Source organism: Odocoileus virginianus, chromosome 5 (assembly GCF_023699985.2).
Source record: "Odocoileus virginianus isolate 20LAN1187 ecotype Illinois chromosome 5, Ovbor_1.2, whole genome shotgun sequence".
Taxonomy (NCBI): domain Eukaryota; kingdom Metazoa; phylum Chordata; class Mammalia; order Artiodactyla; family Cervidae; genus Odocoileus; species Odocoileus virginianus.
Genome location: NC_069678.1, coordinates 52571644 through 52593955, shown reverse-complemented (window position 1 = coordinate 52593955; position 22312 = coordinate 52571644). Strand labels below are relative to the sequence as shown.

At 37.3% G+C, this 22312-nt stretch overlaps 1 protein-coding gene across 3 annotated transcripts in view; it reads left to right on the top strand.

The window, feature by feature from the left end:
* Positions 1-22312, top strand: part of TNNI3K (TNNI3 interacting kinase) — a 341514-nt gene that overhangs the window by 138173 nt on the left and 181029 nt on the right. For 2 of the 3 annotated variants that reach the window (XM_070467925.1, XM_020877709.2), the window contains 6 exons: positions 12038-12124; positions 12700-12756; positions 13680-13772; positions 13859-13916; positions 14038-14232; positions 14953-15057. In XM_070467925.1, coding sequence (XP_070324026.1) covers positions 12038-12124; positions 12700-12756; positions 13680-13772; positions 13859-13916; positions 14038-14232; positions 14953-15057 — 595 coding nt within the window. The remainder of the gene's footprint in view (positions 1-12037; positions 12125-12699; positions 12757-13679; positions 13773-13858; positions 13917-14037; positions 14233-14952; positions 15058-22312) is intronic. The other variant, XM_070467926.1, reaches the window with a different exon arrangement.

Here is a 22312-nt window from a genome sequence, read left to right as displayed (position 1 = left end):
CTATTGTAAGCACATAGACAAGGAGAAAGAAAAGCATATAGACCTGAAGACTGCTAGTGAGGAAATAATATACAAGTTACTTTACAAAAAAGAAAAGTGAAAAGACATGTAATAACAAGGCATGAGTTAAGATATAGACCTGTTAATTTTTACTTTTTGAGTATTGTATAAATACAGATACACACACAAACATATGTCTGTCTGTACATTATAGCTCAAAGAATTTTCACTAACTGAACTCATTAAGCATTCAGATGAAGAAACTGAACATGATCCACACCAAGAAGCCCCACTTACATTGTCTTCAGCTCACTCACCAAAAATGGTATCACTGCCTTCTTCAGACATAGATTAGCTTTACCTCTTTCTGTACTTAATATGGATGCGGGTTCAATCCCGGGTTTAGGAAGATTGCCTGGAGATCCCCTGGCATGGCAACCCACTCCAGTATTCTTGCCTGGAGAATCTCATGGAGAGAGGAGCTGGCAGGCTACAGTTCATAGGGTCGCAAAGAGTCGGACACAACTGAAGCTACTGAACATGCACACATGTACTTAATATAAATGAAATGCTGTGATGTATATGTCTTAATGTCTGACCTGTTTAGCCCAATGAGTTGCAAGATTCATCCATATTGTTGCATGTAGCTCCAAATCATTCATTCTTATTGTATGGTATTATTTTTAAATATATTACAATTTATTCATTCTGCTGTTTCAGGGTATCTGGATAATTGAGAACTATTAGGAACACAGCTGTTATACATGTACATATAACATACATATCTTCTGATGAATATTTGTGTACATTTCTGTCAGGTATAACTGCCTTCTCATTTGTATAAAGGGAAGTCCAGGTAGTTTTGTATTTGTGTGTCAGTTGGAAAATTTTACTTGTTCTGAAACCTCAGGAGGCCTTACTAAGTTCTAGTTATGTTGCATTAATTCCAGTGACTCTCAGATAATATCTCTCAAGAAATCTGAGTTTCAGAGAAAGACTTTACAAAGCATTAGTCTTCCAGAAGACAGCTCAGAAATAGCTGCTGCAGCCAGCTCTTCACAGGGTTTGGCTTTGTTTATTTTTAGTTGATTAAGAATGATGGTTGAAAACTGGCTTTACTTTTATTTTCTATGGAGTTCTATACTTTATAAAACCTTGAATCATTGTGGAAGCTCCTAAATTTCCTACCAAAAGACAACAACAAAAATCCTTTAGCTTAGAGGACTTACCCACTGGTCTCTGCAACATATGCCATACTTGTCACCCTTATTTGTTCAACTAATGTGGCAGGCGTCAGTGTTGCATTTCATTATTACTATGAATTTTAACAAATTGAATGTTACCACCCAGGAGACAGATGGATGTTTTGCATATGTTCTAGGGCAAAGCAAGTCAAACCAACAAAATAAAACTGTTGCTATTTTCTCTTGCTAGAGAAACGTTTCTTTGTTTTCATGTGTTCAGGGAGGATTGGAATGTCCTTGTTAAAATATTGTCAGCAGTGTACTGTCCCTGTTTTCTTTGGATAAATAGTTTACATTCTCCTTCAGAGAGGGAGTCACCAAATTAATTGATCTGGATTTTCTGAAATGGAGTTGAAAAAGCACTAAAACTTCACTTGGAGTTCTTTCTTCATGAAATAGAGATGATGTATAATAGAAGTGACCCCACCATGGTTTGCCTGTACCCTGTATGCAGTCCTTAAAAGAGAAAACCCAGAAGAGAGCTTTATAACCAGAGACTGTGTGTTTGAAAGGATTACTTTTGGATGTGCCCTGTTTGAATAGCTCCTCCTAGTGCACTTTCGAAACAGAAAACTAGGAGACTTTCTCAACAGCACTCATCTCTGAGTGATTCTAAGGCCAATTTTTCATCTGTCCCAAACAAAATTGTTAGCTGACCCTCTCTGCTATTCTGTTATCACACATTTACAGCTGCTTTGGAGTTCTGAAATAATTATCTACTGTCTTTTAGAATACTTTAGAAAAGAGTTTGCTCACTATGGCTCCCTGTGGGATCAAGTATGAAGAATATTTTCTATTTACCTAGTCCTTTTAACCTAAATATATCAAAATCAATCTTGGAAATAATTTTCCCAGTGACCTTGGTTCTATAGAGAGCCTACTGGTTAAGTTTCAATATTTCTCTGCCAGACTGCTCAGAGCTCCAATTTTACAATACTTAGTGTTTCCTCTCCCCAGTCTGTCCTCCCTCTTCTTTTTTACTCTTCTGAGAGTAGCCATATCTGGTTCACTCACTGGTATTTGTTCTGCCCTTCCCCTGGGATACAAAGGACTTGTATGAATCAATTTAAATTGGCCAGAAGAAATAGCCAGCAGCCTGCTTATGTCCAAATCCGCTGCCCTAATCACCAGTATGGAAAACTCATTGAAAAGAGCCACACATAATCTTACATCCATTGCATTAAAGATGAAACTGCCAAATTGAAAAGATCTCAACCAATTAGAATTGAACACATAGCTCAATAGTGTGTCTGGCAGTTAGATTTGAAAAGGCTGCATTTGACAAAGAAAAGCACTCTTTTATGTCAGGCTGTTTAGGGTCAGAAAATAACCCAAACCAGAAACAGAACTAAAAACTTCTTATTTGCTTCAGTACTGACACCAGTTAAAGTAATTTACAGAGGCTCCTCTCCCAATATCTAATTACCCGGAATACAATATTTGTATATGGCAGAACTATTCTAATTCACAGTGACAGGGAGCTGCAGTTGGAAAATTAGTGAGTAAGTGAGCAAAAACAATAAAAATCAAGGCTCCTGTACCATGATATATACTTTGTTCATTCCTTTTGACAAGTGTAGTATGGTGTGAATTATTTATAGTAAACGTACCATAGTGTATTTTCTAAAAGTAATGAAGTCTTATAGTTGTGAGTTTCTACAGTTTTCAGCCACTAAAAAATAACTAAGAGATAAGGGTGAGGGAGGAGTAGAAGGAAGGAGAAGTGACTTCATTAAATTTTTTGATAAATCTTCATCCTTGGATTATAAACTCCCAGTCTTTTTCTATATTGAATTCTTACCTACTTGGAGTTTAGTTACTGAGTTTAATAAGCATAGTTTATTATGCTAGTGTGGATTGGGATGAGGTAAAGAAAGGAATAAACAGAACGTTTAGGTGGTGTTTAAAATTCTATGTGCAATTTTCTGTCTCCGGGTTATCCTTCTACATGTTAAGTTAACTCTCTCTCTTTAAAAAAAAAATAATACCAACTCTCATTAAAATAGGAAGAACCTTTATTCTTGTAGGGGGATAATACAAAAAATTTTGAAACATAATAACTATATGTGAAACTGTATACATTAATACAAATAGTCTAAGAGAACTTCACACTCGTTAATCACTTATTACATATGCATTTATGCATGAATGCATGCTCAGTTGCTCAGCTGTGTCCAACTCTTTGCGACCCCTTGTACTGTAGTCCGCAGGCTCCTCTGTCCTTGGGATTCTCCAGCCAAGAATACTGGAGTGGGTTGCCATTCCCTCCTCCAAGGGATCTTCCCAAGCCAGGGATCAAACCCGAGTCTCTTACCTCTCCTGCACCGTCAGATGGGTTCTTTACCACTGATCCAGCCGGGAAGCCCCACATTTGCATATATATATATATATATATATATATATATATATATATACACACACACACACACACATATAATTTATCAAAATAACCCTTTAAATTGGTATTATAATTGTATTACAGATAAAATGTTTGTGATTTTGAGGTGTTAAGTCACACTAGTTCAAACCACATAGCTCTTCGGTGGAAATCTGATACCAAACAGAAGTCTGTCTTATGACACAGATCAACCTAACCATCTCACTCTAGAATCAAGTAAATCTAAATCCAAATTCCACATTTATTATTGAATGACCTTGGGCAAGTTATTTAATCCCTCTGAGGTTTAATCTTCAAATTTAAATAAATAAATTATAACTATAGAATTCTGCAATGGGTTAGGAATAAGAAATAATGTTTGGATTACAGATTCTCAATAAAAATAGTGATAGCTATTAAGTCCTCAGAAGAGATACAGTCATGCTCCACAAAACTTTAAAATCTCAAAATCTTTCCTAACTTACAACATGCATTAATGTCCAGGAAGAAATATGAAAATTAACATATCAGGATAATGAGTATCCTCTTTAAACCTTTTCATGAAGCCAGATATCACTGGCCAGACCCAGAATATAGAAATCACTTGTGTTATTTGGTTGTGTATATATTTCTTATTTATGACAAATAGTAGCATTCACTGAAAACTTAAAATTTAAGGACTACAGCAAAAAGTTTTGAAGATCACTCATCAAAATGTTAAGCAATTTAAAATTATTGTTCTAATATGTATAGGTGCATGCTCAGTCACTCAGTCATTTCCAACTCTTTCTGACCCCATGATCTGTAGCCCTCCAGGTTCCTCTGTCCATGGGATTTCCCAGGCAAGAATACCGGAATGGGTTGCCATTTCCTTCTCCAAGGTATCTTCCCAACCCAGGGATTGAATCTGCATCTCCTGCCTTGTCAGGAGGATGCTTTACCACCGAGCTACCAGCGAACCCCATTCACACAATAGCTATGCAAAATTACTTGCTCCTCCCTACACACGTCGTTATTCCAGTTTTCTAAATCTTTCTCATGCCATTCTCTCTTTCTCTATACCCTTCCACCTTGCCTACTCCACTTCACTTTAAATTTCTGATTCCTACTTAACCTTCAAGACTCAAGTTTATGGATCCTGTCTTCTAGAAACTTTCCCCTGACCTTCCAGCCTAGTATACATGTCTATTCTTAGTGTTTTATTGTGCCATACTCATACTTCTATCTCAGGTTGAAACATTATTCCCCTTAACTTTTTGAGAACAAACATTTGGGCTATTAATCTTTGTCTTCCAAAACCTTAATTCAATGGCTGATTCCTAATAGCTGCTCAATACACATTTGTTGACGTGAAATAGAGAATGAGGAGATATTTCAGTCATAACATTCTATTAAGTATCTCACTACATCGTATACAATCAGTCATAATATAGTTGATCCTTTCAAGAACACTATTACTGATATCTGTTTTCTCTGTGGGGATTTTTTTTTTTTAATATTGTAGGTTTTTGTATTAACTGCACAATTCTAATACTTAAAGTAATAGGCAAAAGATTTTAAAGAATATTCTAAATAAACTTCCTCTTTCTACTCACTGGAACTGCAAAATTTTTTAATCTGGATAAAATGCTTTTATTCTCCCTTTTTGCTTAATAACTCATGCTTATCTTTCAAGTTCAGCTTAAAAGACAATTCCTCAAGGAACACTTCCCTGACCCCTCCAGCCTATTGTAAAATAACATCATTATGCACACTCACAGCATCTTCTACCTTTCCTTCCTAAAGAACCTGCCTGCCAATGCAGGAGACACAGATTTGATCCCTGGGTAGGAAAGACCCCTAGAGAAGGAAATAGCAAACCCATTCCAATATTTTTGCCTGGGGAAATCCCATGGACAGAGGAGCCTGGCAGGCTGCAGTCCATGGGATTGCAAAAGAATTGGACATGACTTAGCAACTAAACTGAAATATTTGTATTATAAACAAAATATATAAAAAATATATATGTATATTTATACTATACAACATACACAAAATTCACAGTGAATATATATATATGTTTTTCTACTATACAACATTGCAAGAGTAAAGGCCGTTTCTGTTTCAACATTGTACTCTTGAACTTTGTGCTATTCATTCATTCATTCAAAAATCTGTGTTACAAAACTAATATGTGATAGACAGTATACTCAGAACTGAGGTAAAATAGTGAGCAAAGAGAAAATATCTCCCTGCACTTAAGAAGTTTGCATTTCTAGCAGAAGAGACATGTCATAAGAAGGAGAACAAATAGAAAAGATCAGATAATAGTGATAAGAATAAAATAAAAAGGAAACATGATAGGAAGTAAAAAATTCAAAGAAAGAAAGTGAAGTCGCTCAGTCATGTCCGACTCTTTGCAACCCCATGGACTGTAGCCTACCAGGCTCCTCGGTCCATGGAATTTTCCAGGCAAGAGTACTGGAGTGGGCTGCCATTGCCTTCTCCAGGGGATCTTCCCAACCCAGGGATTGAATCTGGGTCTCCCGCATTGCAGGCAGACGCTTTACCATCTGAGCCACCAGGGAAAAGGACACTCTTTAAAATGAAAAAGTCACAGAGGGCTTCGCTGGAAAGGTCTTGTATGAACTGGTCTCTAATGGGCACTCAGTAAATATGTGTGGAAGAGAAAGGAAGGAGAAATAAAGACAAAGTGCAGAGGGAGGAAAAAGAGGAAAGAAGGATGTTAAATGGTTTGTATAAATTTTCTTTTGCCAAAAGTATTCATCCTTGTAGAGTCTTATCTCAAGATGAAGGGAGACTAGCGACATTCTATCTGGTCCTGATGATTAAGGAACAAGAATCATGGGGGAAACAGGGAGTGTGTTCTCTTTCTCATGATATCAAATTAAAGCAGTTTTCAGATTTATGTCAGAAGAACATGTCACAAGTCAGAAATTTTTGTTCCCTCTGATTTTATTGACAGTGTGAGGAACCAGGACTGTCAGGAGGAAAATGAGCCATTGAACGGCAAACAAACATCAGGAGCCATCCTCTGATCTCAATTTTCAGTGTTTCTGGAAAATGGTTTTTAACCTAAATGTAAGGGGGAATAGCAAAATATTGAGCAAAGCCCCATCTATATCATTGCTGTGAGAGTTTTATTTTTTGAGGCAGCTATAAAGAAGGTCCAAACTGTTCTTTTGATGGCCTGGACATGTGGTACATATGAGATCAATAAGAATTTCTTGGCTTCTTTATCAAGATCAAATCTCCATGTTTTCTACTTAATCTCAGACCCACAGGGCCTCACAGTCAGAAAATCAGGGAGAAGGTCTTAATACTGGTGTCATTCACCATTAATCTTTAGATCTAGTTTTTAAAATGATTTTCATGGCAAGCTTTCCTCTGTGTTCTTAAAATAATTTCTCATAGCAGTGAACAACATGCATTGTTTCTAGTTCGAAATGGTAGGGACTGAGGGACAACCTTACAGGGAAATAATAAAATGTGTACCTCCCTTTCTCGAGTAATTGTGAATCCTCTTTTGTGTGTGTGGCCACCATACAGATACTAAATTGTCCATGTACCAGCCCTTTGGATGGACTTGTAGCCTTAAAGGACAACTTAGGTTTTAAAATAAAGAGCTATTCAGAAAGTTGGGGGGGAGGGGGTTATGGGGGAAATCACTCCTAATATAAGGAATAAAGGAACATAAGAAAACATTAAAGGGGAAGCCTGGTGCTTGGGGAATAAAGACAGGACTGGAAGAGCAGGGAGCTGGAAATGAAAGTGACTGCAAGCCAGCGGGGAAGAGTCCCATATGCCAAAACCCTCAAGGGCACCCGTGAGTAATAGTCTGAAAGTGCAAATCATTATTATAACTGCATTAGGCTAATAACATAGCAACCTCCTATTTGGGTAAAACACTTGGATGTAGATAGTAAATTCTTAGATATGGGAAAACATTTTATTTAATTAGTGGAACTTCGATTATCTCTGGATGTGTTCCATTAGTGTACCTTGGTTATCTGGGTATCTCCATTATCAGGAGTTTGGCTCACAAGTCCATTTAGTGAGTTCCATCAAGGCCTTTTTCTGCTTAACCCCTCACAGCCAAGTATCAGGGTACTGGGCTCTAGTGGTTTTCAGGTTTCTTTGTACACACTGGTAGTTTGTCAGAGCGATGCTAGCAGAGAATTGCCCGTACATGTAGCAGGAGGTGGGAAATTAGGCAGAGATGCCTTCCAGAGCCAAGGGGGCCTCTTGGCATTTCCCTGGCAGCCTCGTGCTTATCATCTGCCAGAACCCAGGCACTCATTAGGCTCTTGATGAAAAGCATCCTAAGGAAAATGCCAGCAAATTGTGCCACTGTGCTGGCAGGAAATTAAAACTGCTCAGAGCAAGTGGAGCCAAGAGAGCTGTTGAGATGAAAGGGAACATCACGGGTGTGATCACGGACTCACATGGGCGTTCACGATTCAAGATGTGGCTTTCTGCTTCCCTAGGGGAAGCAGGAGGCCCTCTCAGCTGTCAGCCACTGTCAGTCCAACAGAGGGGCTGAGACTGGCGACGAGGTGGGCTCTGTGATTTGAGCTTTGTCGTGCTTGGGTAAGTGCTTGTGGTTTGGGTTCTTTTCTTTCCTCAGAGGAGCCTCTCTCAGGAAAAACAGAAATAAGAAAAAGATTTGTTTTTGGTTTGTTCTGTTCTTCCTGGTCCCAAACACTTAAAAATCAAATTAAGTAAAATAACAATTTCAAAAGTATCACAGGTCTTATTTAAGTAGGATCAGACAGTGTGGATAGAAGCAGATAAAACCTTAGAGCCTAAGAATCTAGCAGTGGGACAGATGAAGGGGTGCTTTAATTCTGTGGGAAATTCTTGGTGGTGGTGCTAATTAGCCTGAGGCGCAAATGGTCATTAGCAGTGGAGAAGAAAGAAAAGCAGTACCAACATGCAAACATAAGCACACTGAGATTTGAGTTGATAGGCAGAACAATACCCCCAAAAGATGCTGAGGTCCTGTTCCCTGGAACCTGTGAGTATGCTGCCATACGTAGAAAGTGGCAAAGGGGAGTTAAGGCTGCTGACTAGCTGACTTTGAGAGAGAGAAAATAAACCTGGATCTTCCAGATGGGCCTAATATAACATTGGGCTCTTTAAATGTAAGCAGAAGCCAGAGTGATAGAATGTGAGAAAGACTCAGCCAGCTGTTGATGGTTTTGAGGATATAGAAAGGGGGCCACAAGCTGAGGAATTTTGGTGGCCTCTAGAGGTTAAAGCATCTGCCTTCAATGCAGGAGACCCAGGTTTGATCCCTGGGTTGGGAAGATCCCCTGGAGAAGGAAATGGCAACCCACTCCAGCATTCTTGCATGGAGAATCCCATGGAGGGAAGAGCCTGGTAGGCTACAGTCCACGGGGTTGCAAAGAGTTGGGTACGACTGAGCTACTTCACTTTCACTTTCAGAAACTGGAAAAGGAAAGGAAAGGAAACCGATGTTCCCTAGGGCCTCTAGGAGGAATTCAGGCCTGCCAACAGCTTGATTTTAACCCAGTGCGAATCATGTTGGGACTCTGACCTCCAGAACTATAACATAGTAGAGTTGAATTAAACCACCATATCTGTGGTAATTAACAGCAGCAGCAAAGAAAATGAATACAGTGGTATTTATACTGGTATTGAATATTCATTGGAAGGACTGATGCTGAAGCTGAAACTCCAATACTTTGGCTGCCTGATGCAAAGAACTGACTCAGTTGAAAAGACCCTGATGCTGGGAAAAATTGAAGGCGAGGGGAGAAGGGGACAACAGAGGATGAGATGGTTGGATGGCATCACCGACTCAATGGACATGAGTTTGAGTAAACTCCAGGAGTTGGCAATGGACAGGGAGGCCTGGTGTGCAGCAGTCCATGGGGTCGCAAAGAATCAGACACGACTGAGGGACTGAACTGAACTGACTGATTTAGAAAATTTATCTGAAGTTCCAAAAAAAGAGGTTCCAAGTTCATTTACAATTCTTGAAGCAAAATGGTAAGGCAAGAAAGCAGTGAAAAAATCCAAAAGGCATATTTATGTGTTAGAACTCTTAGGCATATTACATCTATTATCTCTCTTAATCTTTACGACAGCCTTATGAAGAAGTCTCATCACCTCTAATCTATAAACAAGGATATTTTTGAAAAGTAAAAACAAATCATGCCCTTCAATTAATCAAAATCTTCCAGCAGTCTCCCATCTTCTCTGTGTTAATATCCAGACTCCTTATCCTCACCTATAAGCTGTAAAGCTCCACATCAGTAGTATTAAAGTGTGGATTACTGATCAGCCTCACCGGGGACTTTGTTAGAAAAGCAACTCTCAGATCCCACTAGAGGCCTTTTCAATCAGAATCTCTGAGTAGGGCTTAGGTATCTGTGGTTTAACATGCCCTCCAGGTGATTCTTGTACACAAAATTAAGTCTGAAAAGCACTCCTCCACATGATGTGCACTCATCCACTTCTCCAGCTAAATCTGGACCACTCATCCTTGCTTGTGATGCTCCAACCAAACTGGCCATCTTTCATTTTCTGAACATGTCATGCTTTCTCCCATTTGAGGCTCTTTACCTTATCTCTTCTTTCTGATTAGTAGACTCTTTCTTTAGAAAGCCAGCAGGTGTTGGCTTATGTCTTTCATATTTTGCAGTTTCCCTGATTGTGAGCACATGAGAGTCCAGTAAAAGAATATTGATGGTACTAGTTTCCCATTATTTCATCACGCATGTGTGCATGCTAGGTTGTTTCAGTCATGTCTGACTCTTTTGCAACCCCATGGACTGTAGCCCACCAGGCTCCTTTGTCCATGGCATTCTCCAGGCAAGAATACTGAAGTGGTTTGCCATGCCCTCCTCACCTGTGTCGATGATTTGTGAAAATCATGGATCTGCTACAGATGATAAGATAATGGACACTAATTGTTAACTCTGTAGATATGTTTTTCTACAAGTTTAAACAATCATAGTTACAATTCTTTTTTTTTTTTTTTTTACTTTTTTGAGGAATCTGGATCTGAAATGTTGAATTTTGAAAAGCTCTTAGTGCTGATAAATATCTTAATCATTTTATCTCATGATCCTTCATGCTCTATTAATTTTAATTCTTTTTTGAAAGGAGGATTTAATAAGCAGGCACAATTCACAGCATATTCTCTATATTCTAGCTAAATGTATCTGAAGCCATGTTAACTATGAACCCTTCATAATAGATAAGCACTTATACTTTTTCAGTTTCTAAATTTTGCCCTTTATACAATGAGTTCTGTTGCAATTCACAAGTCTCTTGGCAGGGTCTTTAAGGCTGACTTTGTTTTCTTCTTGTATAAATTAGCTACAGTAGATTATTTTCACAGTTAAAGCATAAAATAGTATCAAAGTTTAGTTCTATTGAAAATTGTCTGTCTACTCAAGAAGGATTTGACATTTTATTCTTTGTAATTTTAAGTTCATAGTACAATTAACAAGTTCCCGAATTTTGGTGGTATTATGTAATAGAAATTTATTTCTCAGTCATGTTACAGTTCAGGGTAGGCATTTCTGGTCAGTGGATTGCTTTTTCCCCTCCCATATGGTCTCAGAGCCCTCCACATCCAGCTAGCAAATAGCGAGAGGAGAGAAGACTCACTTATTTCTCAAAGTCCAGACCTGGAAATGACATCTCTTTTGCTCATATTTACTTGATGGGTATTTGTCACAAAGCCACAGTTAGATGCAATGGGGATACAGAGTTTTTGTCCCTGGATGGGCAGCCATTCTCAGTGACAAATTCACTCTGTGAATGGAAACTGCAAATACTGGTAGGCAGCCAGCTGTCTCCTGCCACAGGAATCTGTGGAAATTATCTTAATGCCCTGTTATACTGCAATTGCCAGTCAAATGTAATGCTCGGTCACAGCAAATAAATTTCTCCTTCCTGGTTACCAAATGTACTTTTCACTCTTCTAATCATGATCTTTTTATATACTCCCATTGCACTTGATGTTTACTCATTTAGAATTCTATAATTCTTATTGTTTGTTCAATTACACTAAACTTCCTTAGAGAAGGACCACAGTTGCCTTGTTCATTGCATCCCCCATACCCAACATAGTGCTTGAAATAGTGCCTCACATATAGCAGTCTTTTTTTTTTAATTGAAGTGTACTTACAATATTATATTAGTTTCAGGTATATGACTTTGTGATTCAATGTTTTTATATGTTACAAAATGATAGTGGAGGCTTAATGAATTATTTTGAATGACTACATGAATGAAAGTACTCAATTCCTATTGCAGTGTATTACTTCTTAAGATTCATCGTGTTTCAACTATCTCTGGTTATTTTGCAATTAGATGGTGAGCTGAATAGATCAAATAAGAATTAAGACCCTTTGCCCTTCTTTGTCTTTTCATAAAGGACATGATGCAATTGTCACACTTCTGAAACATTATAAGCGACCTCAGGATGAATTGCCCTGTAATGAATATTCTCAGCCTGGAGGAGGTACCCTCTTTCTTTTTAAATTTTCATTGTAGTGATATTGTGGCTAAAGGTAAACCTGTGTTTCTGTTAGCAACATTTTTAGGGTCTGGGAGGAAGGCTTATCAATTAGCTTTATTTTAAGAAAACTTATGTCTGAGCTAAGGCTGAAAATAAAGAAGCCCCCACTTAGGCTACTTTCTAACTCACCCATCTGCAGTTCCTCCAAGTTTTACATCCCCTGGACTGGGTGTTTATGAGGCTGGTACATGCCTGGGAAGGCCTAATAAACTGAGCAGTCATTTTCCCTTTCAGCAATCTATTAAGACAGGACAGAGAATACTCATATTCAGACACAAATTAAATTTGCTGGAGTCTGCTAGACCTTGGTTTTTTATTCTTAATCATTTTATGTACACTCTAAATAGATACTTGCTGTACAGTTTTAGTATCCTTGGGAAGACCTGGGCTTAAGTTATACTCTCATTTGGTGTTATTAGCAAGTTTTCTTTTGTTATGTGCTTCTTTGCATAATGCTCAACTTTTATGTAGGAAAAACCATTTGCTACTTTTAACTCTATAATATAATTTGATTTCAGATGGCTCCTATGTGTCTGTTCCATCTCCTTTGGGGAAGATTAAAAGCATGACAAAAGGTATTTTAACATGGGACAATTGTTATATTTTATTACTGAGTAATTACTGTCTCAAATATGGTAACTTCCTATTTTGTCTTACATATTACAAATGACTATTTTGCAGGCATAAGTAATATTATTAGCAGATCATTCTTTCCACAATTAACCTCATCTGCTGTTATTTTGCATATGTCCTCTTAGTTCATGAAGGTGTAACAGTGAGAATTCCATATGAATATTAAAAGAAGATCAAATTCTCATAGACTTCTGTATTTTTAATGACAGTTAAGTTGTAACTATTAATATCTTTCATAAGAATTGGTAACAGGTATGTCATAGGGAAAAAAACTGAAAAAAAAATTATTTTTCAAGAGATCCCAAATAAGCAATACTTTGGGAACTTTCTGAATGTATACTACACACAGAAATTAATACCACTGAATTAGGGAAGTAAAATGTATACAACTATAAATTTATATTGAATTATTTAGAGTTTGAAATTCTAAAACATTATTTCTGGCTTTGAATGTGTCTTCTGAATGATTCACATGCTTATTTCCTAATTGGCATCTCTTTAAGGTTGAATTTATGGCTATTTGACTAAGCTTTGTGTGACAGGTTGAAGGGATTGACCAGATAAGACTCTTTCTCATGATGTGATGTGAACTGTATTCCAGAGTTGCCACATCATACAGACAAGTAGTGGTTGGCCAAATCAGGTATAAACTCTCTGATAACAAAGGTCAGGTAGCAAAGGCAGAGAGCTAACATGTTTTTAATGCATGGGGATAGGGATCATTTGTGACAAGGTTTTTGTTGGCAATTAAATGGTACTAGGGAAAGATGTTTTTGGTTAAGCATATATGTGCATGTGTGTTTAAACATCCACATGTTTGCTGTTTATTTTTTAAAATATATAAAATAACAATTCCTGTTTGCAGAGAAGGCAGATGTTCTCCTCTTAAGGGCTGGCTTGCCTTCACATTTCCATCTTCAGCTCTCAGAAATTGAGTTCCATGAGATTATCGGCTCAGGTAACTTAAGAAAATACTAGTCTGTTGCAGTTTAATGAGCTCCATATGATAACATGTGTTTACGTGTTTGTCTTACACAATTTTAGGTTCTTTTGGGAAAGTGTATAAAGGACGATGCAGAAATAAAATAGTGGCTATAAAACGGTAAGCCAGCAAATGAGAAATTTTAGCATCTGAGTAGTAAACGTTGAAAAGTATATGCATGGTGAGCCCCTTGTTTTGATTCATCTAATGACTGAAGACTTCCTCTTGCTGTCATTTCCAGTTACCGGGCCAACACCTACTGCTCCAAGTCGGATGTGGATATGTTTTGCCGAGAGGTGTCCATCCTCTGCCGGCTCAATCACCCATGTGTCGTTCAGTTTGTGGGTGCTTGCTTGAATGACCCCAGCCAGTTCGCCATTGTTACGCAGTACATATCCGGGGGTTCCCTGTTCTCCCTGCTCCATGAGCAGAAGAGGTAAGGTCACTGATTTATCATTTTGCATGTCATTACAGTTACAACACCTCATATGCTTTCTGCTTAGATGAGCCTTTACTTTCTGAAATCTCCGAGTTCTAGGAAATGGGGCATTCTAAAGATGGCTAATAATTTATGCCCAATAATTATTTTTTAATGAATAGAAAGACTTCTATGTTTTCTTAACAAGAATCCAGTTTAAGATAACAAATTCAAGGAATTTAAATTAGTAACTGAATAATTAGGCTAAATTTGACGTACCAGGAAAGCAGATATGTGTGAGCTCAGAATAAAATAATTACCAGGGGTCGCAGTATTTATTTTTTAAAGTTTTAAGAAAGAATAATCTTGTACAAGTCTAATTTGAATTCACTTCCTAGATCTATGCATATGGTAATTAGAGAGTGATTTTTACTCAGGGATTAGATTTCCTTTTTATGTTATTATAAAGAAATTAAGTGTAATATTACAAATGTTATAAAATCAAGTTGAATGTTTAAATAAGAGGGATTGGTATATGAATTGATCTATAGTTAAGCATTATCAGGTGTAGAAAAGCTATTTTTCCACATTTGTTGAGTTTTTAGCCCAACCTTCAATCAAGCAAAAAAGGCTGAAATTGTACAGAATAAAAAATTACACACACTATTGCTTTCTTTTAAAAGATGTAGTATTGGATTTGACCATTTCATCCTCATTAAATCTATTTTTAAATTCTAGGATACTTGATTTGCAGTCAAAATTAATCATTGCAGTAGATGTTGCCAAAGGTATGGAGTACCTTCACAACTTGACACAGCCAATTATTCACCGTGACTTAAACAGGTATTTTTTCCCCTAAATAATGAACCTGAAATTGTGTAACTGACCAGGAGTCTAAGATAGATTTCAGTGAAGATATGTTTTATATTTATTGTAGAATACAATTTTCTATTCTGTGGGTGAGGGGATGGGCTACCTTTAGCCTAGGCAATAGAATGTTGTGCCATTGTCTTTTATAGAAATATAAAGCTGTATAACTGCTTCTCAGGGGTCTTTCGAAGCTATGAAAAATATCCAGAAAGATTATAACATCTGTAAAATTCAACAGCTAACTAGTTCTCAGGCCACTAGAGTCAGATCAAGGATTGAGATCAATGACCATTATAGAATATCATGTCTCTTGCAAAGTTAGGTATTGTAGGAAGACCTGATATAAAATTGTCTGAAATACTATTTTATGCTAACTCTTTGGTATTTTTCTTATAAGAACAAACTCAGCCAAAACACAGCAGCTCATTTACATCACTATCACATGAAGATGTTTTCATGTGGAATGGAGACTTGAAGCAAATAGAGAGTTACTGTGTCTCAGTGTTGGAATCCCAAGGTTTTTTGTTTGTTTGTTTTAGCAGTGAATGCTTTCTCTAAGCAAAGTCTTACAAGGAGGCCGATATACAAAATGGAACAGCTTTAGTCAGAGGCTGAGTGTACAGTAGAAAATTCATTTCTCTACTGTTCATTTCTCACTGCCAAAGAGGGAGCTCCTTGGGCCATCTCTCTATAATCCCAGAGATGATAAGGAGAAAAGGTGGAAAAATTTAATAAATCACTAGTTTATAAAACAAGTCAGATTATTCAAAATCAATATGTTTATTTTATGGTTGTCAATGAAGTTCACATAGGTCCCATGTATGACCCTTTATACAAAGTCCACAGTTCTGAAACTACTAAATATTCATTAATTATGCCAGTCATTTGTTCAGCAACTACTTGAGTATCTACTATGTTCAAAGCCTTTATACTTGGCATGACAGAGCCAGGTAAAACTGCCACAGACTCCAGTACTCAATATACTTTAGATATAAACCAATAAGTTATTTTAAGGAGATAGTGAAATATTTTCTGTAAAATTTCAGAAAGAATAAAAATTACTTCTGAAGAATTTAAAAACAACTTTATGGAAGAGGTAACATTCAAGCTTGACCCTAAAGGATGGATAGAGTTTGGAAGAGCATCCCAGGCTTAGGGAAGATGTGAAAAAAATAGATGTTAGAAAGTTAAAGGCATGTATAGGAGTACTGAATAGTTTCACTTCAGTGGATGAAATGTATAAATGTATTTGGTGTATGTAATGTATGAAGAGGACTGTTGGGAGAGAAAAATAAATTGAAACAAGAGCACAGAAATTATTAAATGCTAGAGTAAAGCAGTTTAGACTTTGCTCTAAAAGCAAGAAGGAGGCACTGAGAATATTTGAGCAAGGAATCAGAAATTAGGGACTGTATTATGGCAAGATTAATTCAGCATCTTTGTAAAAGATCAGCTTGAGCAGAAAGTCAAGAAACTGGTGAAGCAGTTGTTGCAGTGATCTAGATAAGTAATGAAAAGCAGAGTTTCACAAATGGCAGAGGAAATGAAAGGAAGAGATAGATATGAAATATAGGAGTGATAAAATTAGATATGAGCAGTGGCTGAATCTTAGATATTGGAAGTAAACATATATAGGACTCAATCTATTTATAATTATTTACTAGTTTTCAAATAAAATTAATTTCTTTCCTGTTATTATTTTCTTTGTGTGTTAGTAGCTCAGTTGTGTCCAGCTCTTTGTGACCCAATGGACTGTAGCCGGCACGGTTCCTCTGTCCATAGAATATCCAGGCAAGAATACTGAAGTGGGTTGCCATTTCCTTCTCCAGGGGATCTTCCCAACCAAAGGATCAAACCTGAATCTCCCACATGCAGGCAGATTTTTTACTATCTGCCAAGGAAGCCCATTATTTTTTTTTTTACCTCTCTTTTAAAAATAATTTATGTTAATAAGCATATTTTTTTCTATGGGCTTCAGTAGCAATAGTTAGGAAATCTAGATTTAGGTGATAAATTATCAAACTGGTGATTTGTGAGTTTTAGGCATATTATTTTTCATCCCAGCCACCTTTGCCATGTGTCATTAAAATAAATGAGAGATCACTGAGTTTCCTCTGGCTGCAACTCTTCATTTATGGGGCAGCTGAATGTGTGTTCTGCTGCCCTGAGAGTAAGTGTAAATTGTTACCACCAGGTAATAAAGCAGGACCAAAAATATAAATGTTGTTGGTTAAAAGTTTCAATAGAACATTTATTATATAACAGAAGTTTATATTTACCATTTCTTCTGTCTCTAACCTAAATACTTAAATTATACCAAAAAGTCTTATGATATAAAACACTGTTTCATAGGAGCTTTCAATATAATAGAGTACCAAGGTATTATATTTATTATTTGTGGACATTGTTTTTTACTGCTTTTTAGTCTCAGTTTAGTTCAGTTCAGTTGCTCAGTCATGTCCAACTCTTTGGGACCCCATGGACCGCTGCACATCAGGCTTCCCTGCCCATCACCACCTCGCAGAACTTGCTCAAACTCATGTCAGTGATACCAGCCAACCATCTCATCCTCTGTTGTCCCCTTCTCCTCCTGTCTTCAATCTTTCGAGCATCAGTCTTTTCCAGTGAGTCAGTTCTTCGCATCATGTGGTCAAAGTATTGGGAGTTTCAACTTCAGCATCAGTCCTTCCAATGAATATTCAGGAATGATCTCCTTTAGGATTAACTCATTTGATCTCCTTGCAGTCCAAAGGACTCTCAAGAGTCTTCTCCAACACCACAGTTCAGAAGCATCAATTCTTCAGCTCTCAGCTTTCTTTATAGTCCAACGGTCACATTCATACATGACTATTGGAAAAACCATAGCTTTGACTAGCTGAACCTTTGTCAGCAAAGTAATGTCTCTGCTTTGCCAACAAAGGTCCATCTGTCTAGTCTAGCTCCTAGTCTAGTGGCAATAAAACATTCAGCTTTTCAGGTTTATGTAGCATGCATACTGCCCAAAACAGTCCTCTCCTCAGAGGGCTTACTATAATCTGGTTAGGTACATAAAACATATGCTCAGGAAGCATATTAATTGCCATTTAATGGGCAGTGATTAATCAGCCATTTTCAAAGGATTTTTAGTAAATTAAAAATCACAATAGAATGGAAAACTTCCTGCAGGATATAGAGCTAAAACTAGACTTTGAAAGCTAGGCATGCATCTTCCCTCAGTCTTTTCATAGCATACTGATCCTTGAATTTGCACAATGCTTACAAATCCCCTCCCACTGAAATAGGTGGAAGGAAAGATACATAAAACGGAGTGAAGAACTCAGGCATTGCAATTGTATTGAAATAACCTTCTTCCATGTTTCTCTTCTCTATTCTGGGCAGGTCAGGGCTTCAGGATCAGCAATCCTGCTCTCTTCATCTCAGATTTACAAAACTGAGCAGAGTGTCTCACACAGTGCTGTTCAGTCAATGAATTTTTAAATGAACCAAATTCCTGAGGCATTTCTATGAACATCATTTCAGAAAACAATGATCTGGTTGGTACAAGTATGACTACTTGTAAATAGAGTCCAAATAACTTGCCCAGTATCTTTTATAGTTCTAAAGGAAAGATGTTTATGGTTACAAATCAACCCACACAGAGGGGAAACTTGTATCTTTGGTTTCATGGTTATTGATTTATTTGAGTGAAAGAAAAAACTTTGCCTTTTCCCTTGTAAGTTTCTTACCATATAAATCTGAGTGTTATTTTCGATCTTCAGTATATATTAGAAATTCAAGGAGTGCTTAAGGAGGTAGTTCTTTCCAGTGATTATAATAATCTATTTAGTATTTACAATGTGAAAAAGCTCTGCTAAGCCTTTGTCATGTATACTTTCACTTAATTTCTTAGCAATTCTGTAATATAATTATTATGTCATTTTACTGTAACGAAATTGACTAAAGGTATTATGCCCAGAGCCACATCCTTATAGACATATTGTGCTATCCCAACAACAAAACCAAGGCAGTACAGAGAGATAGAAAGAAGCTGGTGATATTGGATGAGCATCAGCCATATTTGTCAACCTTGCTCTTTGTACCTCAGTCCTGTAGGCTAAATTCCTGTGACCCAAATCACTTCTCATATCATCTCCTGGTGCTTCTTTATTTCTGCTTTTTCTTCTTCTACACCCCATGTTCTGCAAGTATGGAGCAGAGGTTGCATGTGAGGCACAAGGATATGTTTTCTTTGTCCCATAGTGTTCACTGTTGTTGTTCAGTCACCCAGTTGTGTCTGACTCTTTGAGACCCCATGGACTGCAGCACACCAAGGCTTCCCTGTCCCTCACCATCTCCCAGAGTTTGCACAAGTTCATGTTCATTACATTGGTGATACCATCCAGCCACCTCATCCTCTGACAACCTCTTCTCCTTCTGCCCTCAATCTTTCCAAGCATCAGGGACTTTTCCAGTGAGTCAGCTCTTCCCATCAGGTGGCCAAAATACTGGAGCTTCAGCTTCAGCATCAGTCCTTCCAGTGAGCATTCAGGGCTGATTTGCTTTAAGTTTGACTGGCTGTATCTCCTTGCTGTCCAAGGGACTCTCAGAAGTCTTCTCCAGCACCACAGTTCAAAGGCATCAATCCTTTGGCATTCTGCCTTCTTTATGGTCCAGCTCTCACAACCATACATGACCACTGGGAAGACCATAGCCTTAACTATACAGACCTTTGTTGGCAGAGTGATGTCTCTACTCTTTAACACACTGTCTGGGTTTGTCATAGATTTCCTGCTAAGAAGCAATCATTTTCTGGTTTCATGGCTGCAGTCACCATCTGCAGTGTTTAAATATTTTTAAATGTGTAGCTCTAGGCAAGAATGTACTTTTCAATTTATCATGGACCCCACCACCTACCAACTTACCATTTTATATCTGGTCCAATTTATATATTCACTTTGTGCCATTGGAGTTTGAAAAAATTGGTTTACAGCTACATATTTTAATGTTTTTACTTTATACAGCAGCTATGTTTTCTTGGAAAAGTACATTTTCCAAATTTTTTGATGTTGAAACCAAACATCACTGCAAACATCAAATAAATGGTCTTTCCCCTATATAATTATATAGTATCTGTTCAATTTAGTCGTTCAGTCATGTCCAACTCTTTGCAACCCCATGGACTGCAGCACATCAGGCTTCTCCGTCCATCACCAATTCCCGGAGCTTGTATATAGTATAACAACACTGTAACCAACAAAATAGTGACGTTTCCAACAGAGTGGCCATGACACTCCCAAGAGTGATATAAATGAAAGCCTCTTGTATTACCGCTAGTGCCACCTGGGAAGCCCTGTAAACTGTGAAGCACTATACAGACATCAGTTGTTATTGCAATTTATCCCTTACATGTTCCTTTATGAGGATGGAAAGACACTCCTCAATATTCTCACTTATATGGATATGTATTCTTATAACACAACTAATTAATTGGAGCTCTAGGTCTAGATGTGAGGACATTTTTGAGTCAGCTTATTCGAGTGACTATAAAGAAAAATAATTAGAGATGATTTAAAAACAGCCAATTTGCTGATGGCAAATGACAGATAATTTAAAATGACAGCACTAGTAAAAGAATTTTAATTTTGAAAATGGATTTAACTAAATTAGTGAAGATTTCAGAAAGTATTAAGAAAATGTTGACTATAATTTTTAATAATTATTTTAAGTTGATGTATGCATTTGCCTTTCAGTTGAATACATAATATAAAAACTATGCATTTAAAAAAACAGTAATTAAGTACACATTAATGAATTATTGTTTTTCTAATTACCTATTAGGTACACTTGTATTCTTGATTAACCTGAATTATAGAGTTCACTCTCAGCTAGTCCTTTCACTTGTGACTTTTCTAATAAGTGGTTATACGAATAGAATTTAGCATTCACTGGCAGGTACCATCGTGCAGAGAATTCTGAATACTTGAATGTAGGCCAATTAGTTGATTACACTTCAATATTTATAGTAAGTCTTAAAAGAGAACCCTTGAAACTCATGAAATTTTTCACAATTCTACTTGTGTAAATCTAGTAAAAAACCAGTCACAAGTGGCATTTTTAATTTTGTCAAAAAGTTTTTCATTTACTTGGACTTAAAAATTAATTAATTAATTAATATCCAGTATTTGAATGATTGGTATGAGCCAGAGTCTATGCAATGCCTGGAAGAATGGCTGAGAATGAAGGACCAACAGACTTTTTTTCCAGCAGAGCTTAGAGCCTAAGTATTATTTCCCAGCATTTCCCCGTCATAAGTATCATGTACAGGCCCTCATTTAAAAAACAAATTCAGAAACCCTCTTCTGAAGGCACAGATTGAGAATATTCTAAATTGGCCTGGAACCAATACTTTAAAAAAGATTACCAGATAATTTTGTAATCAAGCAAAGAGAGAAAATGTTCTAGTTGGAGTGGTTCTAAAATTTGGCTGCACATTCCCTCGTATCTCAGACAGTAAAGGATCTTCCTGCAATGCAGGAGACCTGGGTTTGATCCCTGGGTTGGAAAGATCCCCTGGAGAAGGGAATGGCAACCCACTCCAGTATTCTTGCCTGGAGAATTTCATGGACAGAGGACCTGTCCATAGGCTACAGTCTATGGGTTGCAAAGAGTTGGACATGACTGAGTGACTTAACACTAGAATTTGTAGGAAAAGTTCAGAAAAACTCTGATGCTGCTTCAATCAGAATCTCAGGATCTATGCCCAAGTGTCATATTTTCAGAGAACACTACAAGCAATTCAAACATGCAGGCAGCAATGAGAACTACCTTCTAGTCTAATACCAGTTACTCCTTTTAACCATTTGCTATACAATTTCATCCTTCTCCACTGCCAGGGTGAAGTAGGAATATTGGGGAACCAAGTCACAGTGTAATTCTAAATAGTTTGTGAATCATTGCCCCAAACACAGTATAATCATTCATTCATTCATTCAGTCACTCATTCAGCAACTAATGCAAAAGACAGAGCCACATGCTTATGATGCCTTTGCTACAGAGTAAGTTCCAAGATCCAGCAGTTAATCATGGGAATTGTGCTGTGTATAAAAATGCATTCTAGAGTGTCTAATTTCTAATTTGTAGTTAACACTAGAAAGTTCCCAGGAGTGTAGAATCTTCACCAGCAGCCAAAAAGAAGTAAGAGTTTCAATTTTGGACAGTTGCAATGTACACAGTTCATATAGGTATTCAA